The sequence below is a fragment of the Barbus barbus genome, assembly GCF_936440315.1.
Source record: "Barbus barbus genome assembly, chromosome: 27".
Lineage (NCBI taxonomy): Eukaryota > Metazoa > Chordata > Actinopteri > Cypriniformes > Cyprinidae > Barbus > Barbus barbus.
The window spans coordinates 11,967,857-11,994,383 of NC_136755.1; the positions used below are offsets into that span (position 1 = coordinate 11,967,857).

A 26,527-nucleotide genomic window follows, 5' to 3' on the forward strand; every position below is an offset into this window, starting at 1 on the left:
TGATTTAATATATTACGTAAGGTTGCATTTAAATCTGGTTTTCAGAAGCTAGTTTCCATCGCAGAGTAAAAAAACAAATAAAAATTATAATTGCAATTTTATTTCTATACTCTTCTTTAAATCTCACACTTGCTGCTGAATAGGCCTATCTCACAGTGTGATTGTATTTCTTCTTTCAACTGTTTACACAATTACCTTCATTTTTTACTTTGAGGTGGAAACAGCTTCTATAATAGATGTAGCACTCTCCAAACAGATGTTTACACAAGGTGTCAATGGGGCCTGTGGGTCAGTGTTTGCTTTAAGTTAAAGCAAACTGTGTGACACAAAGAGAGAGAGAGAAAGACAGCAATGTATCACAACAAAGCGTATCGTTATCATCCCCTTCGTTTCTCATAAAATCTCATTTATTCCGCTCTACATGGAGTTTATCCCATAAACCTGTGCACATTTATGTCCAGATGCCAGTTGCGTCAGGCTCCGCCCACCGCTAGTGAAAGCCCCGCCCACTCTGCACCTGGGTTTCCCGCCGAAGCTCGCCGACTAGAGGCAAAGGACCACAGATTCTCCACGCAGCCGGGCAGGCGTTACAGGCTCTTCGGAAGAAACCGTTTTCCCCACTACTCCGCTGTTCTCCAAATATCTCTGACTCTTGTCGCACACTAGGATCAAACGTTTCTGTGTGTTTCGTGTTCCCGTACTCGGACAGTTGAAGGAAAACGGCGCATTAAATGAGTTAAATGAGCTCGAGACACACAGCATCATCCTCGAGCTCATTGCCCTTCTGCACGCTGGAGTTTGACGGACACATTTTCTTCTTCATCTTGGAAGTACACGTTTAAGACTGAGAAACATCACTAATATATCGACTGGAGTCGAGGACAGGAAATTAATTTTTCTCTCACAACGCAGTTACGCATGGTGGGAATTTCTACCTCTTTTCAGTGTAAGTCCCTCAGTTACTGGCTTTATCTCTATTTCCCGTCATCTCAGATGAATACTTACCTGTTTGTACACTTTAGCCACGTTTAATACATTTATTACGATGCTTTATTTTACAATTGGATAAATGACAAACTCTTTATATTATTTTTCTGTCGCAGAATACTGTTAACGTTATATATCTGTTATATGCTCGGTTTGCCCGCATTGCTTTATGTAATATTATTTACAGCGGAAAGCGAATATCACCTAGTAATGCATAGAGTTGTCATATTTACCCATATTATTTTAAATGGCCACTTACATTTTTTCTCATAGATCTTAACAAAATTAACGTTGGTAGACATTTACGTCTATTTGTAAACAATGAAAAACATCGCTCATACAAGCTTTCTTTCATGTTACGTTTATTAATCTACTCTGGATTTTATGACATACTTCATATAATCTTTATCCCTTATAATATCGCTTTGCAATATATTTCATCGAGGTTTTCCCCGTAACTAATGTTAAAGGAAAATATTGTGTAGGAGAATTTATGTCAGTAATTGTTGTAAATTGCAATACGCTACTATATAACTATATATGTTTCTATGAAGATGGATTATGTGTGCTGTCTCTTATCTCACGTGCTCCGTACATTCTTTATCTTATATATATTCTATAGTTTTCCAAATCCAACACAAAACTTGGGTCTTAATGTAGCCTACGAATTTTAATGCATCCTCTAGATTTGTTCGTCATTTATTTATTTTTAAATATATAACCTAATAAGAATAATATAACAGACATTTTACTTATTTCTACAGTAATTCTTCATAACATTCATAATAATAGATGAAGTAAACCAGTCATACATTAACTGGGGATCAGCATGTCATCTGTTGGCCGAGTGTAATATCACCTCCGTCTATAAACACATTAACGGTGTCTAATAAGCTTGAATTGTTGCTGGCCAGTCTGCGAGCTTCTCACGCGTTTCAAATTTATCAAATCAAACGTTTGATTGCATGCACAGGTAAACATCTGGTGTGAGACAGGAAGAAAATTGTGACAGCATGATACATTTAGAAGGTGCTTTAAATTTTTTTGATAAATCACATTTTAGAGGATGCGTTTGACAACTGGGATATGACACTGAATTAAAAGCTATGTTTAATTGTGATAAAACAATCAGTCGGCAGTTGTGACATCACAATTGAGAAGATGATTTTTGACAACAGTGATGCATATTTTGAGAAGATCCATGACAATTGTGGATTAAGATGCAAGAAGTGTGATTTCACAAAGGTGTGTTTAACAATTGTGATATTAAATTTGTTGAACTGATCCGTTGACAACTGTGACGTCACAGTGAATTGACAAAATGAGTTTGCCAATTGTGATATCACAGTTGATTGAGGAGCTGTATTGACGACTGTGACTTCACAATGGATTCAGAGGAAGTGCTTATCAATTCTGACTAAGCCAGCTTTTAAAAAAGCTGCTCCTGTCACAATTGTCAAGTTCATCTTCTCAATCCATCATGATGTGAATAGTCCGCTCTCAGCGCTTAAGTTCTCTCTTGACTGAAGAGTTGAGCCTTTAAAGTTTAAAGGCTGGATGGGTAAAAGTTGAAAATTAAAGGGTAGAATTTTATTTTCCTTGCCCTCTGTTGCAGTCCGTGTGTATTTAAGGCGGAAAACAACCCAAAGGGATTTTGAAGAGCTGCTGTTTCCTTGAAGAACTTTGCTTGTTCTCACAGCTTGTGTTGTTCATGTCAAATTTATGCTTTTTATGTTTGTATTTAACAATCTTGAGCATTCTCATCTTAAAGGAGATTTACATTTTATTTTTCTAAAAGGGGTTTCTTTTACTTTCATAGTCATGCAGTTTTTTTTTTTAAGATAGGTTATTCCCTTATATTTGTGTGATTCAGAAGATGGAGGCTAATGACCAGCAATAACTGCTGTAACTATGACACTCTCCACTGTGAATTGGTCATCACCTCATTAAGGTCTTTGCACACTGCTCCTGTCAACACGAAATTCGAACTGGAGACCAATGGACAGTGCAGGTAGTGAGCGTACCTTGATTAAAGGCAAACATAGTGTATGGTGGCCGGAGGTGAGGGTTCGGTGAGCGATAAGCACCGTGTGTGTGTGTGTTTGGAGCCAGCATTAACAGGCAGCAACATCCTCTGGCTGAGGCCATCTGCACAGCCACCAGCCTGCCTGCCTCACACCTGTTCCCCTCTCCTCCACTCCCACTGGCCTCACGCGGGTCAAACGCATGAAACCAGACACTGCCACAGCATAATGAAGAGATGACTCGACTGCCCACACCAACACACACACAGCTGTGTGTGAGAGAGAGATATGGAAATGCTCATCCATTATTTTTGAGTATGTCAGGGAGATATTTACTCATATTGGTTTAAGCTTATATGTAAATTTAATACATATTTTCCGTAAGGATGATCTATAAATATGCACCATGCATCACTACAAATTAATTAACCACGCAGTGTGAATCTTTTTTTTGTTTTTGTCACATTCATGAAAGACAAGCATTGCGTGTTCCACTACTGATAAATGTGCTTCTCAATTACCTTAAATGCTGAGCAGCGTAAAAACATTTGTAGTTAAGTGCTTACTGTGTATTTTAAATGACGAACAGCAGACGTTCTGGCCAAAAGCCAAGCGTGTTATCATTGCAGTAACTCATTTCATTAGTGATGTCATTAACCCCATACATAAACTGGCAGACATTCTCACCAGACACTTGCACAAATACGCAGCATGTCTCGTTGCTTCACAATTTCTCTTTCATGCATGTTTAAATCAAAAACATGCTCTTTGTGCATAAGGATACAGAAACACACGCTGTAAATTTTGCAGCGAGCAAACAGTATGTGTGCAAAAAGGTCTAAGCTGACAGACCATATAATTTCTCTGGATGAATAAAAATTGTAATAACAGAAGGGAAGAAAAACGAGCGAGTTCAGTTACACGACATCAGCCAAGTGCATCATATGCGCTCTTAATGTTTCAGCTCTTAAGGGAAACATTCCCAAAATGCATTAGCGTTATTTCACTCGCATCTCTTTCCATTGAGCTTTATCATGTATGAGGCTCTTTATATTCATTGAGGGCTACTGTTGAACTTGCTGACACACTCAATCTTGGGCTGTAAATAAGCGACGTGAGTTTTTGGGCTTTGTCAGAGGGGAGAAAGGGCCCTTATTTGCGAGGGCTGTAGATTTGACTCTACGTGAGTCTCCTCGGAGGGCAGGCCATGAATGATTGAGGCGGCCGTCATCTCCCAGAATCCGTGCTTCGGATCGATAGGGGGCATAATGGCTACAAATTTTTCAACGAGGGGAATTTAGCGTGTGGTTATTGGATTTCATAAAGCATGAAAGTATAATGTGAGAGAAGAGGATGAGAGGTTTTTATTGTATCGTGGGGCTGGAGAGTACAATATAATGAGGCAATATAAAGTCAAAGGGGGATGTGTAAGAATTTCCATGGGGCTTTTTTAGCCAATACAGTTTTTCCAAAACAAATTCATCGTAAGTATTAATTTTTGTATATTAATTTTAATAAATTTAATAATAAAGAGTGGAGAATTTAAAATAGAGAATTTTATATTAATATAAATGAATATATATTTAAAGTCAGATATTTCTGATCAGGTCATAACTAATTCTTGAAATTCATGAATATTGAAATAGTAAACTAAATACTCCATTTCTGATGGCTTAAAACAACAGAAGGATTTGAACTTGAAAATGGGGTCTATCTGAACCTGAGCCGTCATTGTGGTCCAGACTGGGGTTAACTAAACAAACCGCTGCTCCAGCTGACAGGTGTCCAGGCCGCCTAGCCTTGCTCACTATCTGTCTTCCTTTCTCTCTTTTACTGTCTCTCTCTCTCTCTCTGTTAATCCAAGATTCACTTGCCAATTAACTTCTCTCTCTCTCCCTTCCTCTCTTATTCCAACACGTCGTCTTATTCACTCACATACATCAGCCGCACTCACTCACACACACACACGCAGTCACGCGCACGCTAAACTACCTCTCTGTCTTCTGTCTCTGTCTCTCGCTCTCTCTCCCCTCTGTTTATTTTCCTGCCTCCATCTGGACCAGGCTGATATTGTAATCGCCCTAATGCACATTGCCTTCCCCTTAGACACACACACAATGTGCCATCCTGACAAGCCCCTTTATATTTCAGATAAGCCGGGGATGTGTGTTTAATGAATACAAAGCCGAGGTGTGTCGCCGTGCACTCTGCCAGAAGGTAATCTTATTGAATAGGTGCTTTTCAGCGATGCAGAAGACGATAGCGGTGCAGGAGTGAAGATGTAACCTGTTATCTTGCGCCTCCTCTATTTTCCCGTCACAGAATTTACATTTAAAGATTAGCTGTAAAAGGGTAAAAGATTCAGGGTGGTGAAGGTGTCAGGATGAGTGTGTATGTGTGTGTGTTAAGGGGGGGATGGGGTGGTCCAAGGGAGCGTGACTTTAGCAGGAAGGAGTGAAGGAGACAAAAAAAATGTATTTTTTAAATCACAGGCTCTGTCATACAGGCTGTATCTGGCCTGCGTTTCAGCCTCGCGGCATCGCTATCTCTCTCCAGACCGACTCTCTGCTCCCTGGGATCAGAGATTAGCACATTTTTATCTGTAATTGGGTTTTGTCTGTGGATTCAGGGGCTGCTTTTGCCAAGGCTGAAGGTGAGAATGGCACATGACCAACATTACGCTTTGGCATATCAGTGTAAAGGCATGATTGATGGAGAATATGGACTGTGTAATAGCTTCATTAGGGTTTACTTCTTTTTATGAGGTAACAATTGCTGAGGGATGGACTCAGCTCTTTGCAGGAAGTCTATAAAGCTTCTCCATAAAAAAGGGTGACAAACTGCCAAAGAGACGTCAGAAACCTGCTTTCAGTGATGTTTATCCTTTTGCTACCTTTGCAGTAGCTTATGGTTGGGCAGTGTGACTAGATCTAATATTTGTTCATTTCATGTTGGGTTAATTTGCTGGACATTTAACAAAAAAAAATATTTATGGATTAAATAACCATGTAATAATGCCTGGAATAATGGATAATGTGTATAATAATGAATAATCCAATCAAATTTTTTATCAATTCCAGTGTACCTTTAATTATTTTTCTTGATGTAAACTGAAAGATATGATTCTTAATAGTAATGCACCAAATTATTTTCTTACTGAAACATAGAAACCAAGTTTTCTTTTGGTCAAAAATCTAAACTGAAAATGAAGTTTTAATAATTACAGTTGGGTAATTGAATTCTTTATGTTTTAAGGTGATAAATGAAACCAGGTGAAGTGTTGACATGTTTACCTATTGCAGCTTAGTCACATTGTGTTCATGAAAAAGACACAGTCAAAATATGTCATCAAAGAACTGCTTATTCAACTGTTTTGGTCAATAATTTTGGCCCTCCAAAACTTTTTCGTCATGAAAAAGTAATGATTCTTGAAATCAGTGCAGAAATAGACTCACATTACATGACACTTGAGATAAACAAAGGACTCAAAACAGAAATACTGACGTTATAAATCAGATGAGGACACGTTCTGGACTGTTATAAAGCAAAATGCACACCCGAATGAATCAGAATCAAATTGAAATTTGAATCAAATCAAATCTAATTGAATTGGGAAATCTGTATTGATAACCAACCCTACTTGCAGCTATTATGGTGTTCTCAGTTTACATGCAGCACAGATGCACTACCTTTTTCTGTAATTTATGGCATCAGAGTGGGAATCTGTCAGCCGTATCTGTTCAGTCACTAATGTTTGATTCATGGGCCGCTCACGCCCATTAGTTTTGATTTATGGATTCTGATATGTATTTATGAAAAGGGCACCCACTCGAGTGCAGCCTCTGTGGCCCAGTAAAGAGGAGTGTAATTAAGATTTGTTTTGAGCCTAGAGGTTCGACTCCTTCAAGAGCTATGGATCAATAGGCAGAGACAGTAGACCCCTGTGTGTTCACTACACATATTGACACGCTCAGTCAATTAGAGCTCCTGAGAAAAGCAGAGAGCAAGCGAGCAGAAAGACGGCGAGAACAAGGCGGATCGGTAGAATTGTACTCACCGCTCGTACGGTCTGAATAAATGAAAAATAAGGTAGTATGCAATTGTGTAACGCTGTGATTTTCCAAAGCACACAATGCCATATGGTGTGCATTCATTATAATGTCTATAGATTCTTACACTGCTAGAAAAAATAACACCTGGTATTCAATAGCTTCTCCATAAACTGAGTATACAGACTTTTTTTTTTTGAAAAAGAATTTGTGTGTGTGTGTGTGTGTGTGTTTTCTTGTCTCTGGATTAGTCCAAATTGTATTGAGGCTATAGTTTGGGCTTCCTGTTGTTGGCAGTTAGTGTCACAGACACTGTGGTGGGACAATAGCTCTGTGGTGTAGCACACTAGAAGATTGTGTTGTAGTTGAATGATCAGCAGGTGCCTTCGAGATAAACGCTCCGTGTCAATTATTTCTAGAAGAGGTGATTCATAAGACGGGGCTGAAGTGTAGAAGTAGAGGAAGACAGAGCGTGGGGGAGCAGGTAAAGAGGAGCATGTGTCCAGGTGGATGAACCTCTTCGTTTTCAATGCGGCTTCGCATAAAAGAGTCATTTTGTTAAACGTCCGTTGCATCTAAGCTTTTGTTAGCCATGAATAGAGGGGGCACCCCTGGCGCATTAAAAGTGTTTGTAGCTGCAGAACGAATGGAGAATTGCACTGAATTACTTGACATTATCTCTCCATGTTACCATCATCGCTATTGGAAAGACTAAAGGAGCTGTTTTAACACAAAAGTCAAAATATACCAATATATGAAACACCATAGACCAAGACGATAATGCATTGATTACTCAATCGCTTATTTAAACATACTGCTCTGAATTACGGCAGCTAAGATTGTACCGCTGAACTTTTCCTGACAAACGAGGTTCCTCTGATAAGACTCTCGTATGCAGACTTTCGTAGAAGCTGTGAAACGGGAATGAACCTTGTCTCAGATCCTGTTTATGGCCGTATGGATGTGAGCATGTTTTTTTTAAACAGCTGGGAAGGAATTCACCCTGCCAGGAGCCATTCCTGGTCACTCAGGACTTCCGCCATTAGCAGCATGGCTCCAGCGCACGCACATGACCACAGAATGAACCCACAGATGGGCACTGGCCTCGGCTGCCACAGACCTCTGACACGCCAGTTATGTTTCAGACCCCTCCGAAAGAAGATACTGAAGAAGATCAACAAAGCAGATCAAGTCCAGCAAAGTAATGTAGCACTCATGGTTATTATGTGACTTGTGTGTGGTATTGTGGAGTGGATCTTTATGGATCAATAGGGTCTGAGTTGAGGGGGTCGGGAGAGGAGGGCAGTGATCCGTACCACTTTAATTTGTGCAGAGTATTTGGGTATAATTAACCTTTATGTGAGTGGCACAGCCTCTAAGGACCTGAGATTCTGCCTGCAAAAACAATTTGGAGATGTTTGTATTAAGGATGCTCCAATATGAAAAATTCTAGACGGTTATTTTCATGTTATGGCTGATATTAGAATTCAGTATTATTATGTCTAAATAAATTTAAAACTAAAATCAATAATTTTAAACGCTGCATCACAACATTATAATGTTTAGTTCAAGAAATTAATATTCTTTTTAAGACTTGCTTAAGATTACATTTAACAGTCTTATTAAATTATTACTGTTTTAAAGATTAACTTTGAGTGTTACTGACTGATGCGGATAAATAAAATAAAAAAAGTCTAATATCAGTCATTAGCTGATATGGTACTGATTAGGGCTGCTCGATTATGACAAAAATCATAATCACGATTATTTTGGTCAATATTGTAATCATGATTATTTAACACGATTATTAGAGGGCCATATAACCAAAAAAAAGTATTAAAGTATTGTGAACAGCCTACTAAAGAAATGTAATAATTAAATGTAAAATAAAACAGCATAGTCTTCACTGTAAGAATTAAACTTCCTTTGTTTCTTATTAAAGCTACAAAAGACCTGTGAAGAGCAGTGAGTGATTTTGTCTTTGTCTTTTGTTGTTTGATTAATATTAAGCACACAGTCGGCAGCAGGAATATTAGCCCGCTGTCACTTTAAGAGCCGTACGGATCCAATTTACTGTTACATATGTATTTTCATTCTCATTTCTTTACATTCATTTATTACATAACCGACGAGGGTTTATGTGAATAAGTACTAAGCGCCGCATTTTGACACATTTTTGTGTTTATTTGACCATTTAGGCGCATTCGTTCAGCTAAAAGATGAATTTACATGTTCGTGCTCTGCTCTGTCTCTTGAGTGCATACACAGATATCCTCCTGAGGAACAGCGCAAGTTCTCTTTCGCGCTTTTTAAAAACATTAATAAATCTAATCAGCTTTAATAACTCAAGCACTAGGGCTGAACGATTTTGGAAAATAATCTAATTGCGATTTTTTTTACCAATATTGCGATTGCGATTTAATATGCGATTATTTTTTAAAGCTTTTTATATTCTGTATTATTCAACAAAGACAAGTAATAAATCATTGTATAGTATTCAGTGTTGGGCACGTTACTTTAAAAAAGTAATTAGTTATATTACTAGTTATTTCTCACAAACAGTAACTGAGTTATATCATTATAAAATAAACTAATTACCAGGGAAAGTAACTATTGTTCTAATTACTTTAAGACTTTAAGACTCGTAATTGCATGAGTTTGTATGAATCCCACAGAAGTGGTGATCTTTGGCAATTTTCAGTTTGGCAGAAAAGTTCGTGAGCAATGTATCTGTCACATGTCTGTGTTTAAGATTCTGTTTTTGTTAAGTTCATCATCGCCACCTGTTGTTTAATTAATTATCCCATTAGCCTCTAGGTTTATAAGTCCTGAGTTTTCCCCATTTCAGTTGCCAGTTATTGTCGTTGTTACACATTTTGAGTGAACTGTTATTAAAGACTGTTATTTTGGATAATCTCGCCTGTTCTCATCTTCCTCCTTGGAGCACACATAACAGTATCCAAGCATATATATGGCTACGTATGGACTGGAATGGCATTATGTGGTATTTCACTGCACTGTGGTCTCTCTCTGATTTATTCCTTTCAAAATACACTTCAGCGCCAGTGTTTTAAATAGCTGCACGTTGCGGCAAGCGGCGCAGCTATGGCAAAACTGAGACCCCTCTCCGAAAGGGAAGGGGTTTCATGGAGCAATAAAATGGCAGTGCGTATAAATCCATCTTGCCTTATAAGGTCAGAAATGTTTTAAGTTGTTTCAGGACAGTTGTGTGTGCCAGTAATTGTTCTCCCATCTGTCTTAATGTGTCTTTATCAACATCTGGTTTTGTAAGCTATACTTCAGTAACAAGTATCCGTTATGTGTCAAGGGTTCCCAGTCCTGCTAGCATGATTAGCCTAGCCTTGACTACTTCTCCGAGTGCAGCGCCACATATGCTTGCCATTACTCCATACCATTCATAAAATGTAATAACTTTTTAGGGGAAAGATGTGTGCATGCGCCTGTTTTTCTTCTTCTCTTCACTTTTTCCATAACTGTAAAGAATTATTTTGGTCTGGTTTTAATGTTCCCCTGGTGACTGGACAAATTACTGGCTCGCAGGACGTTCGGGGCTGCATGAGTGAAACGTGAATGGCTCATCCCTCTAAGCACAACCCTGTCTGCACCTCCCCGCATACCTTACCAACACAGAAAGCGAGAAAAACGTCTTCCAGCCGTCTCGTTTGGCACATTAAAGGAGATGCGTCCGTAACGAACCCATCCCCTGCTTTGAGGCTCTGGGCTCAGAAACGTGCGTACACTTTGGCAGCGATGCAAAGATATGATCTTAATCTGCTATTTCCTCTTTGGCAGTATTAAATTGTCCACATAATAATTCACAGCTGCACTGGGATCAAATATAATGGTGCAGCTGCAATTTTATGTTTGCGAATTTTAACTGTTCTCTCTTTCTGTCTCACCGTCTCCCTCTAGCCCCGCCTCCTCCCGGCACCATATGGGAGATGCTGCACAGAGTCATGTGCAGCTGAAGCCACCTTGATGGTTAGATTGTGTTGCACTTGCGCGCGGTGTAGCGTGTCCTCTCAATAGAGGGATTAGGGGCTTGTCATGGTTTCATTCACCCTGAGACACTTAATTCCAAACATTTCCGTCCTCCGGAGACCTAATCGCATCTAAAATTTGCGTTTGCCAGGTCACGGTCTGAATGCTCACCCTTTTATAGCTACCTAAAGCTACCCCTGTGGCATTTTTTGTTGCGATGTGCAAACCTGTATATTTTTAAATTGACTAGTCAGAGAGCTGTCTGAATGAATAGTTGAGTAATCAAGGGGTAGTCCGCACAAAAATAAAAATTCGGTCATAATTTACTCACCCTCGTTTCAATTTTTTTTTTTTTTTTTTTAATAAAAGATGCAAAAGATATTAAAACTAAAAGTTAATGGAACCCTATTATGTTATTTTAATATTATAGACTATGAACCCTTTTCACAAGACTGTGATGACGCGTTTAACGGTCATCGGCATCGTAAATCCTAGAAAGTTCTTCATATTTGTATTTTTGTTTTTAAATGTATGTACATTGATAACACTATTGTTTGTATTATATTACCTTTGCATCAAATTACATGCAGCATTCTAATTCTAATGCAGCGTCTGTGGGAGGGACGGTAAATTTGACATCGTTCTTTCAGCTAACTGCCGTTATCAGTCTCTCAATTTTTTTCTTTTTATTGAAAGTCATGAAAACACTATCGTGGAGTTTTTCATTTGCTATTTGAGCAAATGGGAATGCAAAAAATAATATATTAACCCAACTATGATGACTTCTGCTGCAGAGAAACCCGGAAATATGAAAAAGGTCAATTATTATAGCATATTATATATATTATATAGCATATATTATAGCGTTTGCGTTTGTTTATATTCTGTATTAGCGTTTATTTTTATATTACATGTTTATATTTTTTTATTTTTAGTTTAAGTTTTAGTAATTTCATATGCCTTTTTTAATTTTTTTATTTAGATATATATTTCTATATAGTTTTAGTATTTTTAGGACATTAAAATAGGACTTTTAGGACATTAGCTTAAACTTATTTAAGTTTTTTATGTACTATATGTATAAATTTTACATTATATATATATATATATATATATATACACAGTCATGGCCAAAAATATCAGCACCCTTGGTAAATATGTTCAAAGAAGGCTGTGAAAATTAATCTGCATTATTAATCCTTTTGATCTTTTATAAAACAAATTCACAAAAATCTAACCTTTCATTGGATAATAAGAATTTAAAATGGGGGAAATATCATTATGAAATAAATGTTTTTCTCAAATACACGTTGGACACAATTATTGGCACCCCTAGAAATTCTTATGAGTAAAATATCTCTGAAGTATATTCCCATTCATATTCACAATTTTGTGAATTTCGTGTGTCTATATCGTCCTAATGCACGGTGAGAAGGAGAGTTTAAGTGGATAAAGACTCTCCAAGGACCACAGCTGGAGAATTGCAGAAAATAGTTGAGTCTCAGGGTCAGAAAACCTTAAAAAAATTGTCAAACAGCACCAACATCACCATATACTGCTGTATTTTTGATGCTGTGGGCCTATATTTCTGCTGGAGGTCCTGGACATCTTGTTTAGACACATGGCATCATGGATTCTATCAAATACCAACAGATAAAAAAATCAATAAGTGACTGACTCTGTTAGAAATCTTATAATGGGCCATGTTTGGATCTTCCAACCGAACAATAATCCAAACACAAACCTCAAAAACAACACAAAAATGGGTCACTGGGCACAAAACCAAGCTTCTGCTGTGGCCATTCCAGTCCTCTGACCTGAACTCTGTAGAAAATGAGTGAGGTGAACTGAAGAGAAGAAGCACCGTCATGGAGCTGGGAATCTGAAGTGATTCTGGATGAGTGTGTTTAAGCTGAGAATATATTATGTAACATAATATTTGATTTCAGCTTTATTCTAATTATTTAAAATGATTTTTAATATATTTATTTTTAGTTACTAATAACAACAGTGGTCCAGTAATGCTTTGAACCCCATTGACTTTCATGGTCAAAAAAGTTTAAACATTCTTCAGAAAAAAAAAGAAGAAGAAGAAAAAATCATACATGTTTCAAAGGACATCAGTGTAAGTAAATATGACAGAATTTTCACTTTTGTGTGAACTGCCCTGTGCAACTGTACAGTTAGACTAGTTTCAGCTTCACCTGACCCGATCAAACTATCTAACAGCTAGGCACAGCATACTTATAATGAAAGTACCACTGCTAAAACAACAAATAGAAAAAAGATAGACCTCAAGATTCGACTATCTAGACAACTAATCAACCATTGTGGCATCCAGAGATATCCTGGGGTGATTCGCCACCATCATCTCGCGCCGCATGGAAGACAGCACTCGTCACTGACAAGGGGGTCCTTCTGGACACAGCCTCCCCGAGCACTTATTGCCAGAGATGATTTGTCATGCACGGCCTCAGGCTATTGCTTTTAATGACAGCATAAACGGAAAAGTCGGCGGCTGATTAGAGAGCGTGCGCGCACAGCATCCTTATTCAGATCTCACTTTTGGCTCCCGTCTGGTGCTCCCTGTCACTCTGCGCCAAACACGACTCTCTTAAAGGCCCCTTGCATCAGCTGAGCGCTGGAGGCACCTGTATATGTGTGTGTGTGTGTGCACAAGATGGATTAATGCTATAAACAGAGAGTTGGATTTATCTGCGATTGGCACCACGTTTTTCTCCACGCAGGATTTGGAGCCCAAAGAGGAGGAGAGAAAAGAGAATGCCTTTATTCAAAACAACTGTTTGTGAGTAATTAACATATGAAAGGAAGCTTACAGTCTGGCAAATCCCTGCACTTGTTTTCAATTATTTATCCACATTCTGGGAGGGGGGAAGGGGGTGGCGGAGGTGGGTGTCGATCGCGGAGGGAGGGTGGCGGGTTATCCAGAACCATGAAAAGAAAAGTGATTTTTTTTCAGTCTAACACAACCAGAGGGCCTCTGGGAATTTGCTATCAGACATGATGAGATGAAAATGGAGTTAAGCCAAAGAGTGGATTATGGGTAACGCAGAGGGTCGATGACGAGCGGACAGTGAAATGGAATGAGAGTGGACTAGAATTCCAGATCAGCGTTATTATTATTATTGTATATACCTCAGCTCATGCCTGTCGTCTCCCTGAGGCAGTAGGGACTTTAAGCAGCCTCCACTGTTGGAATGGCAAGGCATTCCAACGTCATATTGAACATTCATGACTTCAACTGCTACTTCGTGGCCTTCTACTGTAACCGTCTACTAAGGGAGAACGGCTGCTTTGCCGTAGTCATTACAACGTGACAGTTTATGTAGTTAAATGTTGCGTTTTATGGTATTTAGTTCCATCAGTATATGATTCTACCATTAGTCTTTCATTAAATCTGTGTTGATTATGTTTTAAACTTAAGCTAATTTTAAACGATTTTTTTTGTTTGTTTGTACAAAGATATGTCTGCTGTTAGCAACAGCACCTCAGGTAGTACTGAGACTAAAGATATGTGAAGAGAACAATGTAATTATTGCCTAAACATCCTCCTCATAATCCGTCATTTGTATTTAAATAAATGACTGAATGTCTTGTTTACAGTTACTTAATGATTTTTATGTTCTTGGCTACGGCGGTGTAGCAGTTTACTTCCGGTCAACGTAGCCGCTCCATTCCCAGCTGTTGCTTAAATTCCCTATTGATCTTACGAAAACGGATGGAAAAGACAAGGCCACAACTGACCTCAGGGTGAGATGTTCAAAGGACACAAGAAACGACAAAGATAAAGAGAGAAGGACTGGATGGTATAAAGTTTTCACATGCATTTGTCAGGGTGGGGCCTTCCTGTGTTCACCGATGCCACAGACTGGAGATTGATGGACAGGGCTGCAGGCCAGGACTGTATCAGCACCGAGCAGAACTAGTCAGAGGAAACCAGAGGGAGGAGAAGATCAGGCAACCCTGTTAGAGACAAGAGAGAGAGAAGGAAGATTGAGAGTGGAGCACAGAACGATTGTACAGATGTATAGTCGCTGTGCCAGATGCCACAAAGTATAGAAGCAGGAAGAAGTGAGGGAGGAATGAAACAGGAGGAGATGGCCTGAACAGCGGCACATTCAAAAGCATCATATAGTATCATGTTTTAATGTGCGGATTTGAATCACTCTTGCAAGCTGTGCTTGTTCACCCATAATCACTAGCTTTATTTATGATAAACTCTGGACTAATGTTATAATCAAATTGCCTCGTTTATGGATAATGCAGGCTGTTATGTTATACGTTGTACAGGGCAACATAACTTTGCAGATTCATGTCTTTTTTATTAGGGTGGTGGTGCAAACCAACGCAAAGTATTTCAGTAGAACTGAGCATTTGTGGTAGAAGTGCTGCATTTGTAGTAGAAGCGTGTAGCTCGAGGCTATAAAGGGTTCAATTAACTCCTGCTGTCCTCATTCTGGCAGATCTTACTCGTTCAAAGACGTCTGCCTCTGTTCATGCCATTCATTTCAGACTTGGAGAGCCTGACAGTGCCATTGATCTGCTCTCTGCATCTTGATCTCTTGAGTTTCAGCAGAGTGTGTGCAAAGGGATTGTTTGGGTTGTTTTTGTTGTTTTTTTCTGAAACTCTTTTAATAGCACATAGTGTTGTGTTGATGTGGAATCGTATTCGCTAACCACAATTCCACATTGCACGTGTCTGTGTTTACTGCTCTACTGTTATGGATTTTTGGCTGTGCTGGGCTCAAAAATGACTTAGAAACATGAAAAACTTTAACAAAAACAAAAGACAACTGGCAATTACATTTAACTATAAATAATAATTACATAAACTATAAATAAATATAAATACAATCAAGCGGGTAAAACATCTCGTCCATTGTAGTTTGACCCTATAACTCTACCTCTCTCTATTTTAATTCTATTTTATATATTTATTTTATTTTTTTATTTAAAAAAAACACTTGACCCTCTTACACTTGTACTCTCTATTCTAATTGATTTCTTTTAAAAGAAAAAAGTCCCTCCAACACTAACATTCTCTATTCTTTTTCTATTCTTTTGGCTCGTTTTATTTATTTATTTATTTTAAGCCTCTAACACTAGCATTCCCTGTTCTTTTTCTATTCTATCTACTTGTTTTCTTATTATTCATTATATAAAAAAAACCTTGCTACATGTACTGCGCTAACCGAGACTTGTCACAGCACTTACATATTATCGCTCTTTTGTTGGTTTTGATGGCTTCTATTGTCTTCATTTGTAAGTCGCTTTGGATAAAAGCGTCTGCTAAATGACTAAATGTAAATCTAATAAAAATGAAAAATAGTTTAAATATTAAAAATTTATATTTTTTATGTTTTATAACCATTTAATCACAGCCTGAAGCTTGCAATGGCAATGCTTGAGGTTATTACCTTTAATAGTTTTAGTTATAGTAATTAGTGTTATAACATCTAGAGCAGCGGTTTTCAATTCCAGTCCTCGCGCCTCCCCTGCTCTGCATATTTTGCATGTCTCTCTTAGTTAACACACCTGATTCAGATAATCTGCTCGTTAGAAGTGAGCTCCGTGCATGAACTGTGTTCCGAATAACATGGTCCCTGCACAGTGTCCATTGCTCCCTATTCCCTGAACAGGGGAAATCCGTTGAAGTTTACTTTACTTCGGAACATTCATTCACAGATTTTCGCTGTGCAATGTCTTCACACACAGACGAGTGTGACACAATATAACTCTGTAAATCAATTTAAATTCACTTCTCGCACACTTCAATGCACTTTGAATGGAACATATACGTCTGCTTCGAACGGGAATCATGGCGGAATATCCTGTGATGGCCACTTCACAGGGCACTTACGTTCGAATAGAACAAATGTCTGAAGCGATAAGAGAAACATACAAAATGTGCAGAGCGGGGGGGGGGGGGGGGGGGGGCGAGGACTAGAATTGAGAACCGCTGATCTAGAGTGATACTGATATCTTTCATAAATACTGATATCATAATAAATATAATTTAATCACAGACATGCACAAAATTAGTAATTATTTTTACATGAATAATAGCATTTGTAAAGTTGGAAAAGTGAGAAAACCACTTTCCCTTTTTTATTTGCATTTCCTTTGCATTTGTCATGGTGAAGCTGTTGTGTCCCTGGCTTTCCTCAGCTAATGGACGAATGTAAACTCTGAATTGAACACAACGGTTGTGTAGTCCCCTCTCCTCTCCCACCTTGATTTAGTGGCTAAGAGGCTTTCTGAGTAATGGGCAAGTGATGTTAATAGCACACATATGCCAGAGGACTGTTTTATTTTTATGACTCTGACATGAGACTGTTTTGACTCGAGCGAGACCGAGCATAACTCATCCATATATTTGATTAACAGCAAAGAGTTTCTCTTTTTATTTCTTCTGTATCTGTTTCTCTCTTTTTTTTCTCTTTCTAGTAGTGGCGGTAACTTTATTTAGCATGTAGTACACACACAAAAGTGCCTCTGCAGGTTAACAGGCTGCTCACCTTCACAACATATCTGCAGTGCCCGTTGTCATGGCAACTGCAGCGGGCTGCTGGCGGTACTCTGTGTTCGGAGGTGTGCTGAAGTAGAGCAGTGCTGACCAGAGGGATGCTCGGGGTCTGCCCGGGACACCCGGGGTCAGCGTGCCACAGTTCGTCCTCACCTCACCAGGGCTAGTGAATATTTCATGAGGATGCAGGAAGTGTTTTATACTAATTCGTGAGTACAGAGTGTGGACATTTGTGAAATCCATGCCTCAACTCCTCCTCGAGGGACTGTGTATTGTTTAGAAGAAAGAAGTAAGTGGATTTCCTGTATCCTCACGCCTGTGAATGGAGATGTGTGCCACATTTTCTGTGGTAAAATTGAGTAATACACTATTATTGGTAACTGAAAGCATTTTCAAATAAGCCCAAATATTTAAAGGAAACATTGAAAAAGTAATAAAAATTAAAATCTCCATTGACTTTCATTGTATAGGAAGAAACAGCTGAAATATTCTTCTAAATATCTTCTTTTGTGCTATTCAGAATAAAGAAAGACATACAGGTTTGGAACAACATGAGGGTGTAATAATGATGATTTTTGGGTGAACTATGCCTTATGATCATACAAGGGGCAGGAGCATTTGTGAATTTATGAATGACGGGCATTCGATTTCTGTGGAAATCTGTGGAACTTTCTGCCAATAATTTGCCTGCTGGGTGTTCCTCAAAAAGGGCAAGAGTGGGGTGGATAACTGCAGCTTGTTGATGCCCCAGCCGTGGCTTGCGGAAGCCTGATAGCGGGACCAACCTCTAGACCAGGACAGTGGAGGTCAGTCTGTGAGCTCGCCCGCCCTCTGGGCTTCCGTCTTTAATTACCTGAGGAGCAAAACATCCCGGCTTGCCGGTGGGGGAAGAGTGTGTGAACATGGGATATCGGGGCCGCGCAGTCCCGCAGCAGCGACATCCTGCCCGGGGAGGCCGGGCCCTGTCCGTCCTGGTTCCTGACAGTGGGCTATCTCTGCCGGGCCTGTGGTTCCTTCCATTATAAAGGCCATTGTGTGGAGAAGGGCTGGGCCAGGAATGACTGGTTCCTGTTGGGCTCGATCTCTCGCTCAGCCAGCTCCGGTCCCACTGACAGATTCCTCCTGTTTTGTTTTGCTCGCTCTCTTTTTGTGTTAGTCACTCATGAGGATACCGAAAGTAATAACAGGACTGAGGAGAGCCTGCATTGTGCAATTTCTGTCCTCTTTCCACAATATTTTTGCATTACATAATCTAAACATAAGCTGGGACAGCTGGCATCCTCACTTTCGAAAAAGTTGACAAAAACGTTCTAAAGTAGGAACATCTTTTTTCTCTCTCTCTTCAGCATTTGCTGGTGAATCTGTCAGTGCGCATCTGGACTCGCCTCTGAAAACCGAACGGCTCATGATCAGGATTTAGAAATGAGACGTAGGTGTTTTTGTTCGTTACCTAAATGCAGAAGCAGACACAATGAATCTGTCACTCTGTACGTGTTGGTGTGTGCGTGTATGTGTGAAGATTTAATATCTGAAGTGTGTATTACTAGCACCACCTAGTGTGCAAACACTAAAGGGATGAGCAATGAAGGCATCTCTACCTCTTTCCATGTTATGAGATTAAACAGACTTCAAAATAACGTCAAACTCCACCACCTAATGAGACATGCTCTGTTTTCCGCAGCAAGGAAGAGAGGCTCAGCTGTCAGATGGTGGCTGGACCGGGCTGAGAGCAGAGTCTGGCTCGGGTCCAAATGAGGGGGCTGATTTGTTACTGGCAACATGCTTTTCATGAATCAGCACAACTGCCTGTGTCACGTTCTAGTGTGAGCCACACATTCAGATAATACTTGCACACATTATACAGACTGGAGGGCGGGATCATTCTGCCGTCACGGGAGGCGAAGAGGGGGGGGCTCTTTGGACCTGGCAACCGTTGTTGAGCTTGATTGGCGTGCACTGTGTGCCGCAGTCATGCTGAAAAGGTGGAGTGGGAAAGTCATGAATAGCTGCGGAACACAGATCTGGCCCCGGCCCTCAGCCACAGCTTGCTCTGGGACTCAGGGACAGCAGAACGGACAGATGGCTCGGGACTGGACACACACACACTTACTTCTGCTTTTTCTCTTCATTTTTTTAATGCAAACCCACAACACGAAGGTGGCTAAGAAAGCCGTGGTGCCTAAATTAACACAAGTTACATACGAGCAGTGATGCATCAAAACAAAATTTTAATTGAAACACCAAAACTGGAAGTTTTCATGTTTTGGTAAATAAATTAGGGTAATTGAGCTCTTCATGTTGCATCTCGGTATTTCAGCCAAACACATTTTACATATTGCTACTCTAGCATCATTTTTGTTGTGAACTGTGTCCACATTGCTGACATGTTTACCTGTTTTTGCTTATCCATTTTGTGTGCATCAAAGGAGAGGGTTATTGGGATCAGGGGATGTCACAGGGCATTCCCATTCATATTTATATGTCCAGCATTATACAGACTATTTCACTATGGCTGTATTACAGCAAAAAAGATCAAACAAGGCATTTCCAGTCTGTTTGAGTTTTCATTGATGCTCACTTGTTCATATTTGTAGCGATTCTACATAAGATGCAGCATAAGCACTTCTGTGTTTGCAGCTTGTTTCCAGTGTTTTGCTCCTGCAAGGAGCATCTTCACATGGTTTCTGCTGTCTGAGATATATTTACAGTGTGATTCATACCATCTTATTGGACACTCTTGCCCTTTGGGGTTTCTTCTGTAAGACAACATCATACTGGCTGATCTAATGACTGTCTATACTTCCACAGTTCCTCCTCTGCTTCTCTTTTTCTGTCTCATTGCAGCCTCTGCAGCTAAGCCATCGTACAAGCAGATCATCAGAGAGCTCTAATGGCTTCCAGCTGTGTGGAAAATCAAGCCCTTTGGGTTGGGTCGAGAAGCAGACAATGCACAAGAAAAACTGAACTAATTTAGGCCCTTTTTCACAGCACCAACAGACAACAAAAGACACCGTTCCCCTGGTGTCAATGTGCTGCACAGGTCAAGGGGCAGAGCGTGTGGGGACACTGCATGTGTGCAACTCTGTCCCGCTTTTCAAGTTGGGACCTTCACCTTGTAGGTAAAGACCCTGCAGAAGAGATATCTGTATGCTCTCTGGCTTTTCATGAAGCTCTTAAGCCCGTCACGAAAAATCTGGCACTATTGGTCCTTGGAACACGAAAGAAGTGGAATCCCTTCAGCTCACAGTTTCCTCAACTCGCATTGTCTCGTTCCTGCTCTTTCAGTCTGTTAATGCAGCCAACTCTTAAAGCAGGCCTTTATCAAGCCAGCCAGGAAATATATTCTCTTCCCACCGGCTCTGAAAGGGTTGTCAGATTGGTTTAAGGGGAGGGAGGGGACGGAAGGGAGCAACAGAAAAGCCTGAATATTTAGTTTGCTACATTGCCCCTCAATAAAATTCTGGACGTAGTGGGTTTTGAGAAATTTACTAGTTTAGAGGCAAGGGGAATTGACAGATTTGGCTTTGTGCTGAGTGGACGTGAAGGTGTGTAAACGCTGACGAAAGGTTGAAAGGACATTTTCTCACACACTTCATTGCAGGATATAAATGCAGCAATGGTTTGTTTTTTTTGTTTGAAAGCGTTTCTCTCAGTAGCAGGTTTTTTTTTTCTTTTACCTTGTAGCACACTTTGCCTTTTATGACTTTGATAGCTACACTGCATTTTACTTCAGTATTTAAAGCTGCAGGAAAAAGCAAATGAGAAAATCTAGCATTGTTGGCGTGTTAGTAATGCTCATAATTTACAAGTGAATGCATCCACTGCCAAATAAAACAAATCAACTTTGTTTGACGCAGTGCCAGTAGAAACTTCCAAAAAAGTCATTCTCTTTTTTTTGTCAGTGATTGAACATTTAAGGTACAATTATCCCGAGTATTGTATTATTACCCATCTCTGTGAAACGGTTGGGATGGTGAATCTCAGGAACTGCCTCTGCCATCGAAATGTGTCTTTGCCAGTGCAGTTTATCTCAAAGTCACACTCTGTTCAACCCCCAGTGTGGAGAGACAGGTTGGAGGCTGATGAAGAGAGAGAAATGCGCCACTAAATGTGTGAGAAGGAAAGATCCGTCTCTCCATCCTTTCCTCTCGCTCTCTCTCCTGAGTGTTTCCTCCACATGGAGCTCATCTGCTGTTTAAGGCGGCTGGGAGAAATGCCTTCAAGCTGACAGGGGCTGAAAGCCCAGACATATGTTAATCACATGCAGTGATGGCAGTCTGGGAGAGGGGAGAGAGAGAAACAGCAAATCTGAGAAAGAGAGCAGAAAAAGAATGAACACGGGGGGGTGCATGCCTTTGTTTGGACTCTCCAAATTGATTTTTTTTGTGGTTTTAATGAGGTTGTTCCCGCCGCTGCTTGCAAAAAATGGTGGAGGGAGGCTTATTGATGCAGACAGGATGGCCGTATGCCGCTATTTTGGATGGATCTGAAGCATTCAGGCATCCACACAGTGAATTTTTAGACTTATGAATCAGGAGGTTGAGTTGAATCTGATAATCTGGACCTAAAAACACATGAGCAAACATGCTGTTCACCTCACATTTATATTTTTCCATCTGATATGAATGTAGTAGTGCAGTATGAAGTGAATCTGGTTAAGCAGAAGCAGATGTGACTGAACTCAGATTGGCTGGTTGACCAGAAGAAGGTTGTTTTTGCAAGAGTGCTCTTAATTCAGAGCATATGAGAGGACAGATTCACAGCAGATCTCTATATCAAACAGCACAAATATCTATCTATCTATCTATCTATCTATCTATCTATCTATCTATCTATCTATCTATCTATCTGTCTGTCTGTCTGTCTGTCTGTCTGTCTGTCTGTCTGTCTGTCTGTCTGTCTGTCTGTCTATCTATCTATCTATCTATCTATCTATCTATCGTCTCTCTCTCACCCTCTCTAACGCGTGCTGTGTTTTGTGTGGCTGCCGCGCATCAGCTGGGAGGGGTCAGTGGAGGAGGCGGAGAGCGTGCGTGTGTGTGTGTGTGCGCACGCACATTTGTGTGCGCTCTAGCTGTCATTGTCTCAGTCTGCGGGCTCAGAGAGCAAGCGTGTGCAGGATAACGCGAGGCCCCAGCGGCCACACGTGCCCTCGTTAGTGCAGGGCATTCCTGGAAGCAGAGCAGAACGAGAGGCAGGTCTCCATCTGTCCCTCTCAGGCTCTGAAAGCAGGAGGACAGGCTGCTCGACTCTCTCGCTCAGACCTGGTGTACCGGCCTCGGGGTCCTGTGCCAGCCCCTGCCCCTCGCAGAGTGCAGAAAGACGCAAAGAGATTAAGATTACAGGAAAGCTGGCAGAAATAGAGAAAATACCCTGGATTCTTTCATATCCAGTTTGTCTCCATCATCCATGATGCCAGGTGAGATTGGGAAGCTTTCAATGTGTATGACTTCGTCGGGGGGGGGGGGAAATTGTGCAGGTGGTTTTTGAACGTAAATGTATTAAAATACAGAAGTGGACTATATAAGACAATTTGTACTGCTTTTTTGCCTTTATTGACTGCTTTTGGAAGTAAAAAAGTGCGTAAGCCTTATTCAAATATCAATATATATATATATATATATATATAATATTTTTTTTTTTTTTTTTATGCATTTATTGATTATGTGAGATCTCAACTGATACATTTTTATATATACTAATGATATACTAATGTCTTTTTCTGATAAGCATAGATGAATGGTATTTCTACCTGTGTAAGGGAATGCTGGTAAACTGGTTTTCTGTGATAAATGACATGTGGCTAAGGTAAAGTTAAAAGGCTAATGAATTTGTGATAGTCTAGGAAAGCTTACTGAAAAGGTTTTGCTATGCTTTATGATCATTCATAATCATTTTCCAACAATACTGTGTGCATGGATTTAGGTATCATGAAGTTACATTATAGGTGCAAAATTGACAGCTATTATTGCAAATTAAAAACATTTTGCATCAAAAAATTTACATTTATTGTAAAATAATAAAATCAATAAAAAGAAAATGCGACCAGGCCAGCAGAAAAAAATACACCTTATTATTGAGCTCTGTATTATTCTATGAACAAAAATCCAAACATTATGTTCACAATACGTAACAGTTCAAATACAATTCCAAGAAATTTACTGTAGAAACAATGCAATGGTCCATCAAATCTCTCTCACATCCTCATTGTTGAGCCCTGTTCAGGAAGATCAGAGATCTGTTCTAGAAAGAGTAAAATCACTGTACAGGAGCATGAAAGTAAAGAAAAAGAAAATGAGAGAGGAGAGTTGCAGAGGGCAGCTGGCGTGCTGTGTGTGTGCAGGCTGCAGGGAGATCTCAGTGCTGCTCTTCACAGATGGTGTTGTGAGACAAGCTCTGTTGGCACTGCTGCTCTCCTGTGTGCCATGGCCACTACCTCTCTGCCAGCCAACCCGTCTGGTGCCCACCTCTCCGACTCCCCCTCTCCATCTACCCACCCTCGACTTCTCTTTCTGTTTGTTTCTCTTTCTAAACTTGCAAGTGTAACATTGTTGGCTGTGTATTTGGCTGAGTGTGACAGTGGTGGCTTTTCAAACTGAAGTTTGAATGATGAAATTCTATGGTTGAGTTAATATCGTATTCAAATCTTTCATGAGTTATAGATCTTGCATTTCTACATTTGTGCTTTTTTAGGAACAAGGTCTTTATTTTCTTCTTTAAAGAGTCTATTTCTTACTGAATGTTGCAGATCTGGGTTTTCGATTTGTTCTTTTCAAACAGCCACTTAAAACGTGTTTGTTAACATTGGCCTTTGTGTGAAGCGTGTGTTTATGAATTGTGTATGCATGTGTAGAATTGTTCTGGGAAGCTCTGGAGGAAGCAGCTGTAAGCAGGCGCGTGTGCCAGGTCAGGGACACTTGAGCAGAACTGACACTGGGTTATTTCGGACACCCATCTGCACTGGAGCTACCGTTCCTCCAGGCCGCCGCCACGGACAATCTGTTCACTCGCTGGCAGAGTGCCAAACACAGTGCCGTCCATCTGTGGCAGGGACTGAAGCTCTCAGTGCTGAGCAGAGCTTGGCTCCTTCCTCTCCGCCTGTAGTTTTATAGCTTTTTTTGTTAGCAAGAGTGTTTTCGTACAACGTGTCTTTAACGCATGTTCTCAGTTTGCAATAATATGCTACTGTAATGAGATCAAGGGCGTTCTTTTTGGTAATATGGAAACATGATGAAGCTCCTGTAGTTTTGTAGCATTTTTGTTAGCAAAAGTGTTTTCATACAGTGTTTTACAGTCTATTAGTTTGCAATATTTGGCTGCAAGTTATGCTACAAATTCAGAAATTTTCTTATAATGCGTTTTCAATGCATTTTCTTAGATTGCGATATTTTGCTCACAAATATAACAAAAATTTTGTTTTCTTGTGTAGTATAGACACAAGGTTTAGGAGTTTGTAGTTTGTATGTTTTTTTTGGGGGGGGGGGGGGGGGGGGGTTGTTTTTGATAGGACAATGAAAATCTAACAGAAAGCGAGTTGGGGAGAGAGGGCGTGATTCGAACTCTGGACACCCAAAGCGCAATTGCGCTTGATTGGCATGCTCCCCACGAGGCTATCACCATCGACGGGTTTTGTATGTTTTCTTGTTAAACAAAAATGCTTTTGTATGATTTTTTCTTAAACATACTCTCTTAGTTCAAAATATTTAACTGGCAGTTAATGCTACTTTAAAATAAGTTTAGGTTTTGTAGCTTTTTTGTAAGCAAACATGTTTTCTGTTGTGCTGAAAAGTCATTACATTTGTATCACACTTTCTCAGTTCTCAATATATTGATGGTGAGAAAAAATGGTCGTTCTCTTGGGTAATATGGAAACAAGCTCTCCTCCTTTAGTCTTTTTCTGATGCACATTTTCTGATGCAATTTGTCAGTTTGCAATATTTTACTTGCGTGTTATGCTGCTGTAACGAGATAAAAGTTGTTCTCTGGGGTAATATGAAAACAAGTATCTCTACCTCTAGTTTTGTAACTTTTGTATAAGATGTTTCCCATGCAATTTCTTGTTTTTTTGCCTAGTATGGCAACAAGGCTTTTGACCCAAGTTTAAGCATTAAAGACAGCCTCTCTAGAGTGTATTTAGTCATTAAGAAGCCACTCAGTGATGGCAGCCAATCGGTTGAGGGGCAGTCATTGCCTGGAGCTATGCCTCAGTTCCTTGTACTGAAAGCCATTAGCAAACTGTGGCCAGTGCCACAATCATGCGCACACACACACACACACACAGAAAAGCGCTCAGGGTGGAAGTGCCCTGACGTTAGGTCATACTCCACCATCTCCTGCGTCTCCTGCCTGCCAGATGTGACTCGAACCATTTTTAAGGTCTCGTGGAGGAGAAGAGGAGGAGGCAGAGAGAGACAGAGAAAGAGACAGTTTGTGTGTGTGCACAGTTATTGGGCAGGGGGGTTAGTTGTTTTCTGAATCTGGTTCTACTTAGTAAATCTCCATCCAGGACTGCGTTTCATAAATTGTCGACATATTTTTCTGCGCTGCGGACTTAACTCACTCTAATTTTGAACACATGGCTTCTGTCATGTGATATTTTCAAAACACTTACAGACAGAGGTCCCAGCAGAAATAAACCGTCATTCTGCCGCCAGGGTCTTTCTTTTCTTCCCCCCGCCTCCTCTATGCCTGTCAGTTATTCTTTTATCACGTAGCTATGTTTTCAGTAAGCGAGAGCAATATATTATTAGCTCACATTTTTGAGTGTAGTAGAATAGCGTTTTGTTAATGTAAAACATGAGCCTCTTTATTATCTGTCGAAAATTGATTTGGCATCCACCGCCGTGGGCTCGACTCATCCTAGCATCAGAGACTTTGCCACGCTTTTGTTGCCAGGTATGGAGAGACGTCCGTTCGTA

General features: G+C 40.1%; 1 protein-coding gene across 2 annotated transcripts in view; it reads left to right on the forward strand.

Moving 5' to 3' along the window:
* The first annotated feature begins 531 nt into the window (after positions 1 to 531).
* LOC306847702 (protein CBFA2T1) overlaps positions 532 to 26,527 on the forward strand; it is a 60,281-nt gene continuing 34,285 nt past the window's right edge. Inside the window, exon 1 of one of the 2 annotated variants that reach the window (XM_079381819.1) lies at positions 532 to 946. In XM_079381819.1, coding sequence (XP_079237945.1) covers positions 919 to 946 — 28 coding nt within the window. In that variant the 5' untranslated portion in view covers positions 532 to 918. The remainder of the gene's footprint in view (positions 947 to 26,527) is intronic. The other variant, XM_079381820.1, reaches the window with a different exon arrangement.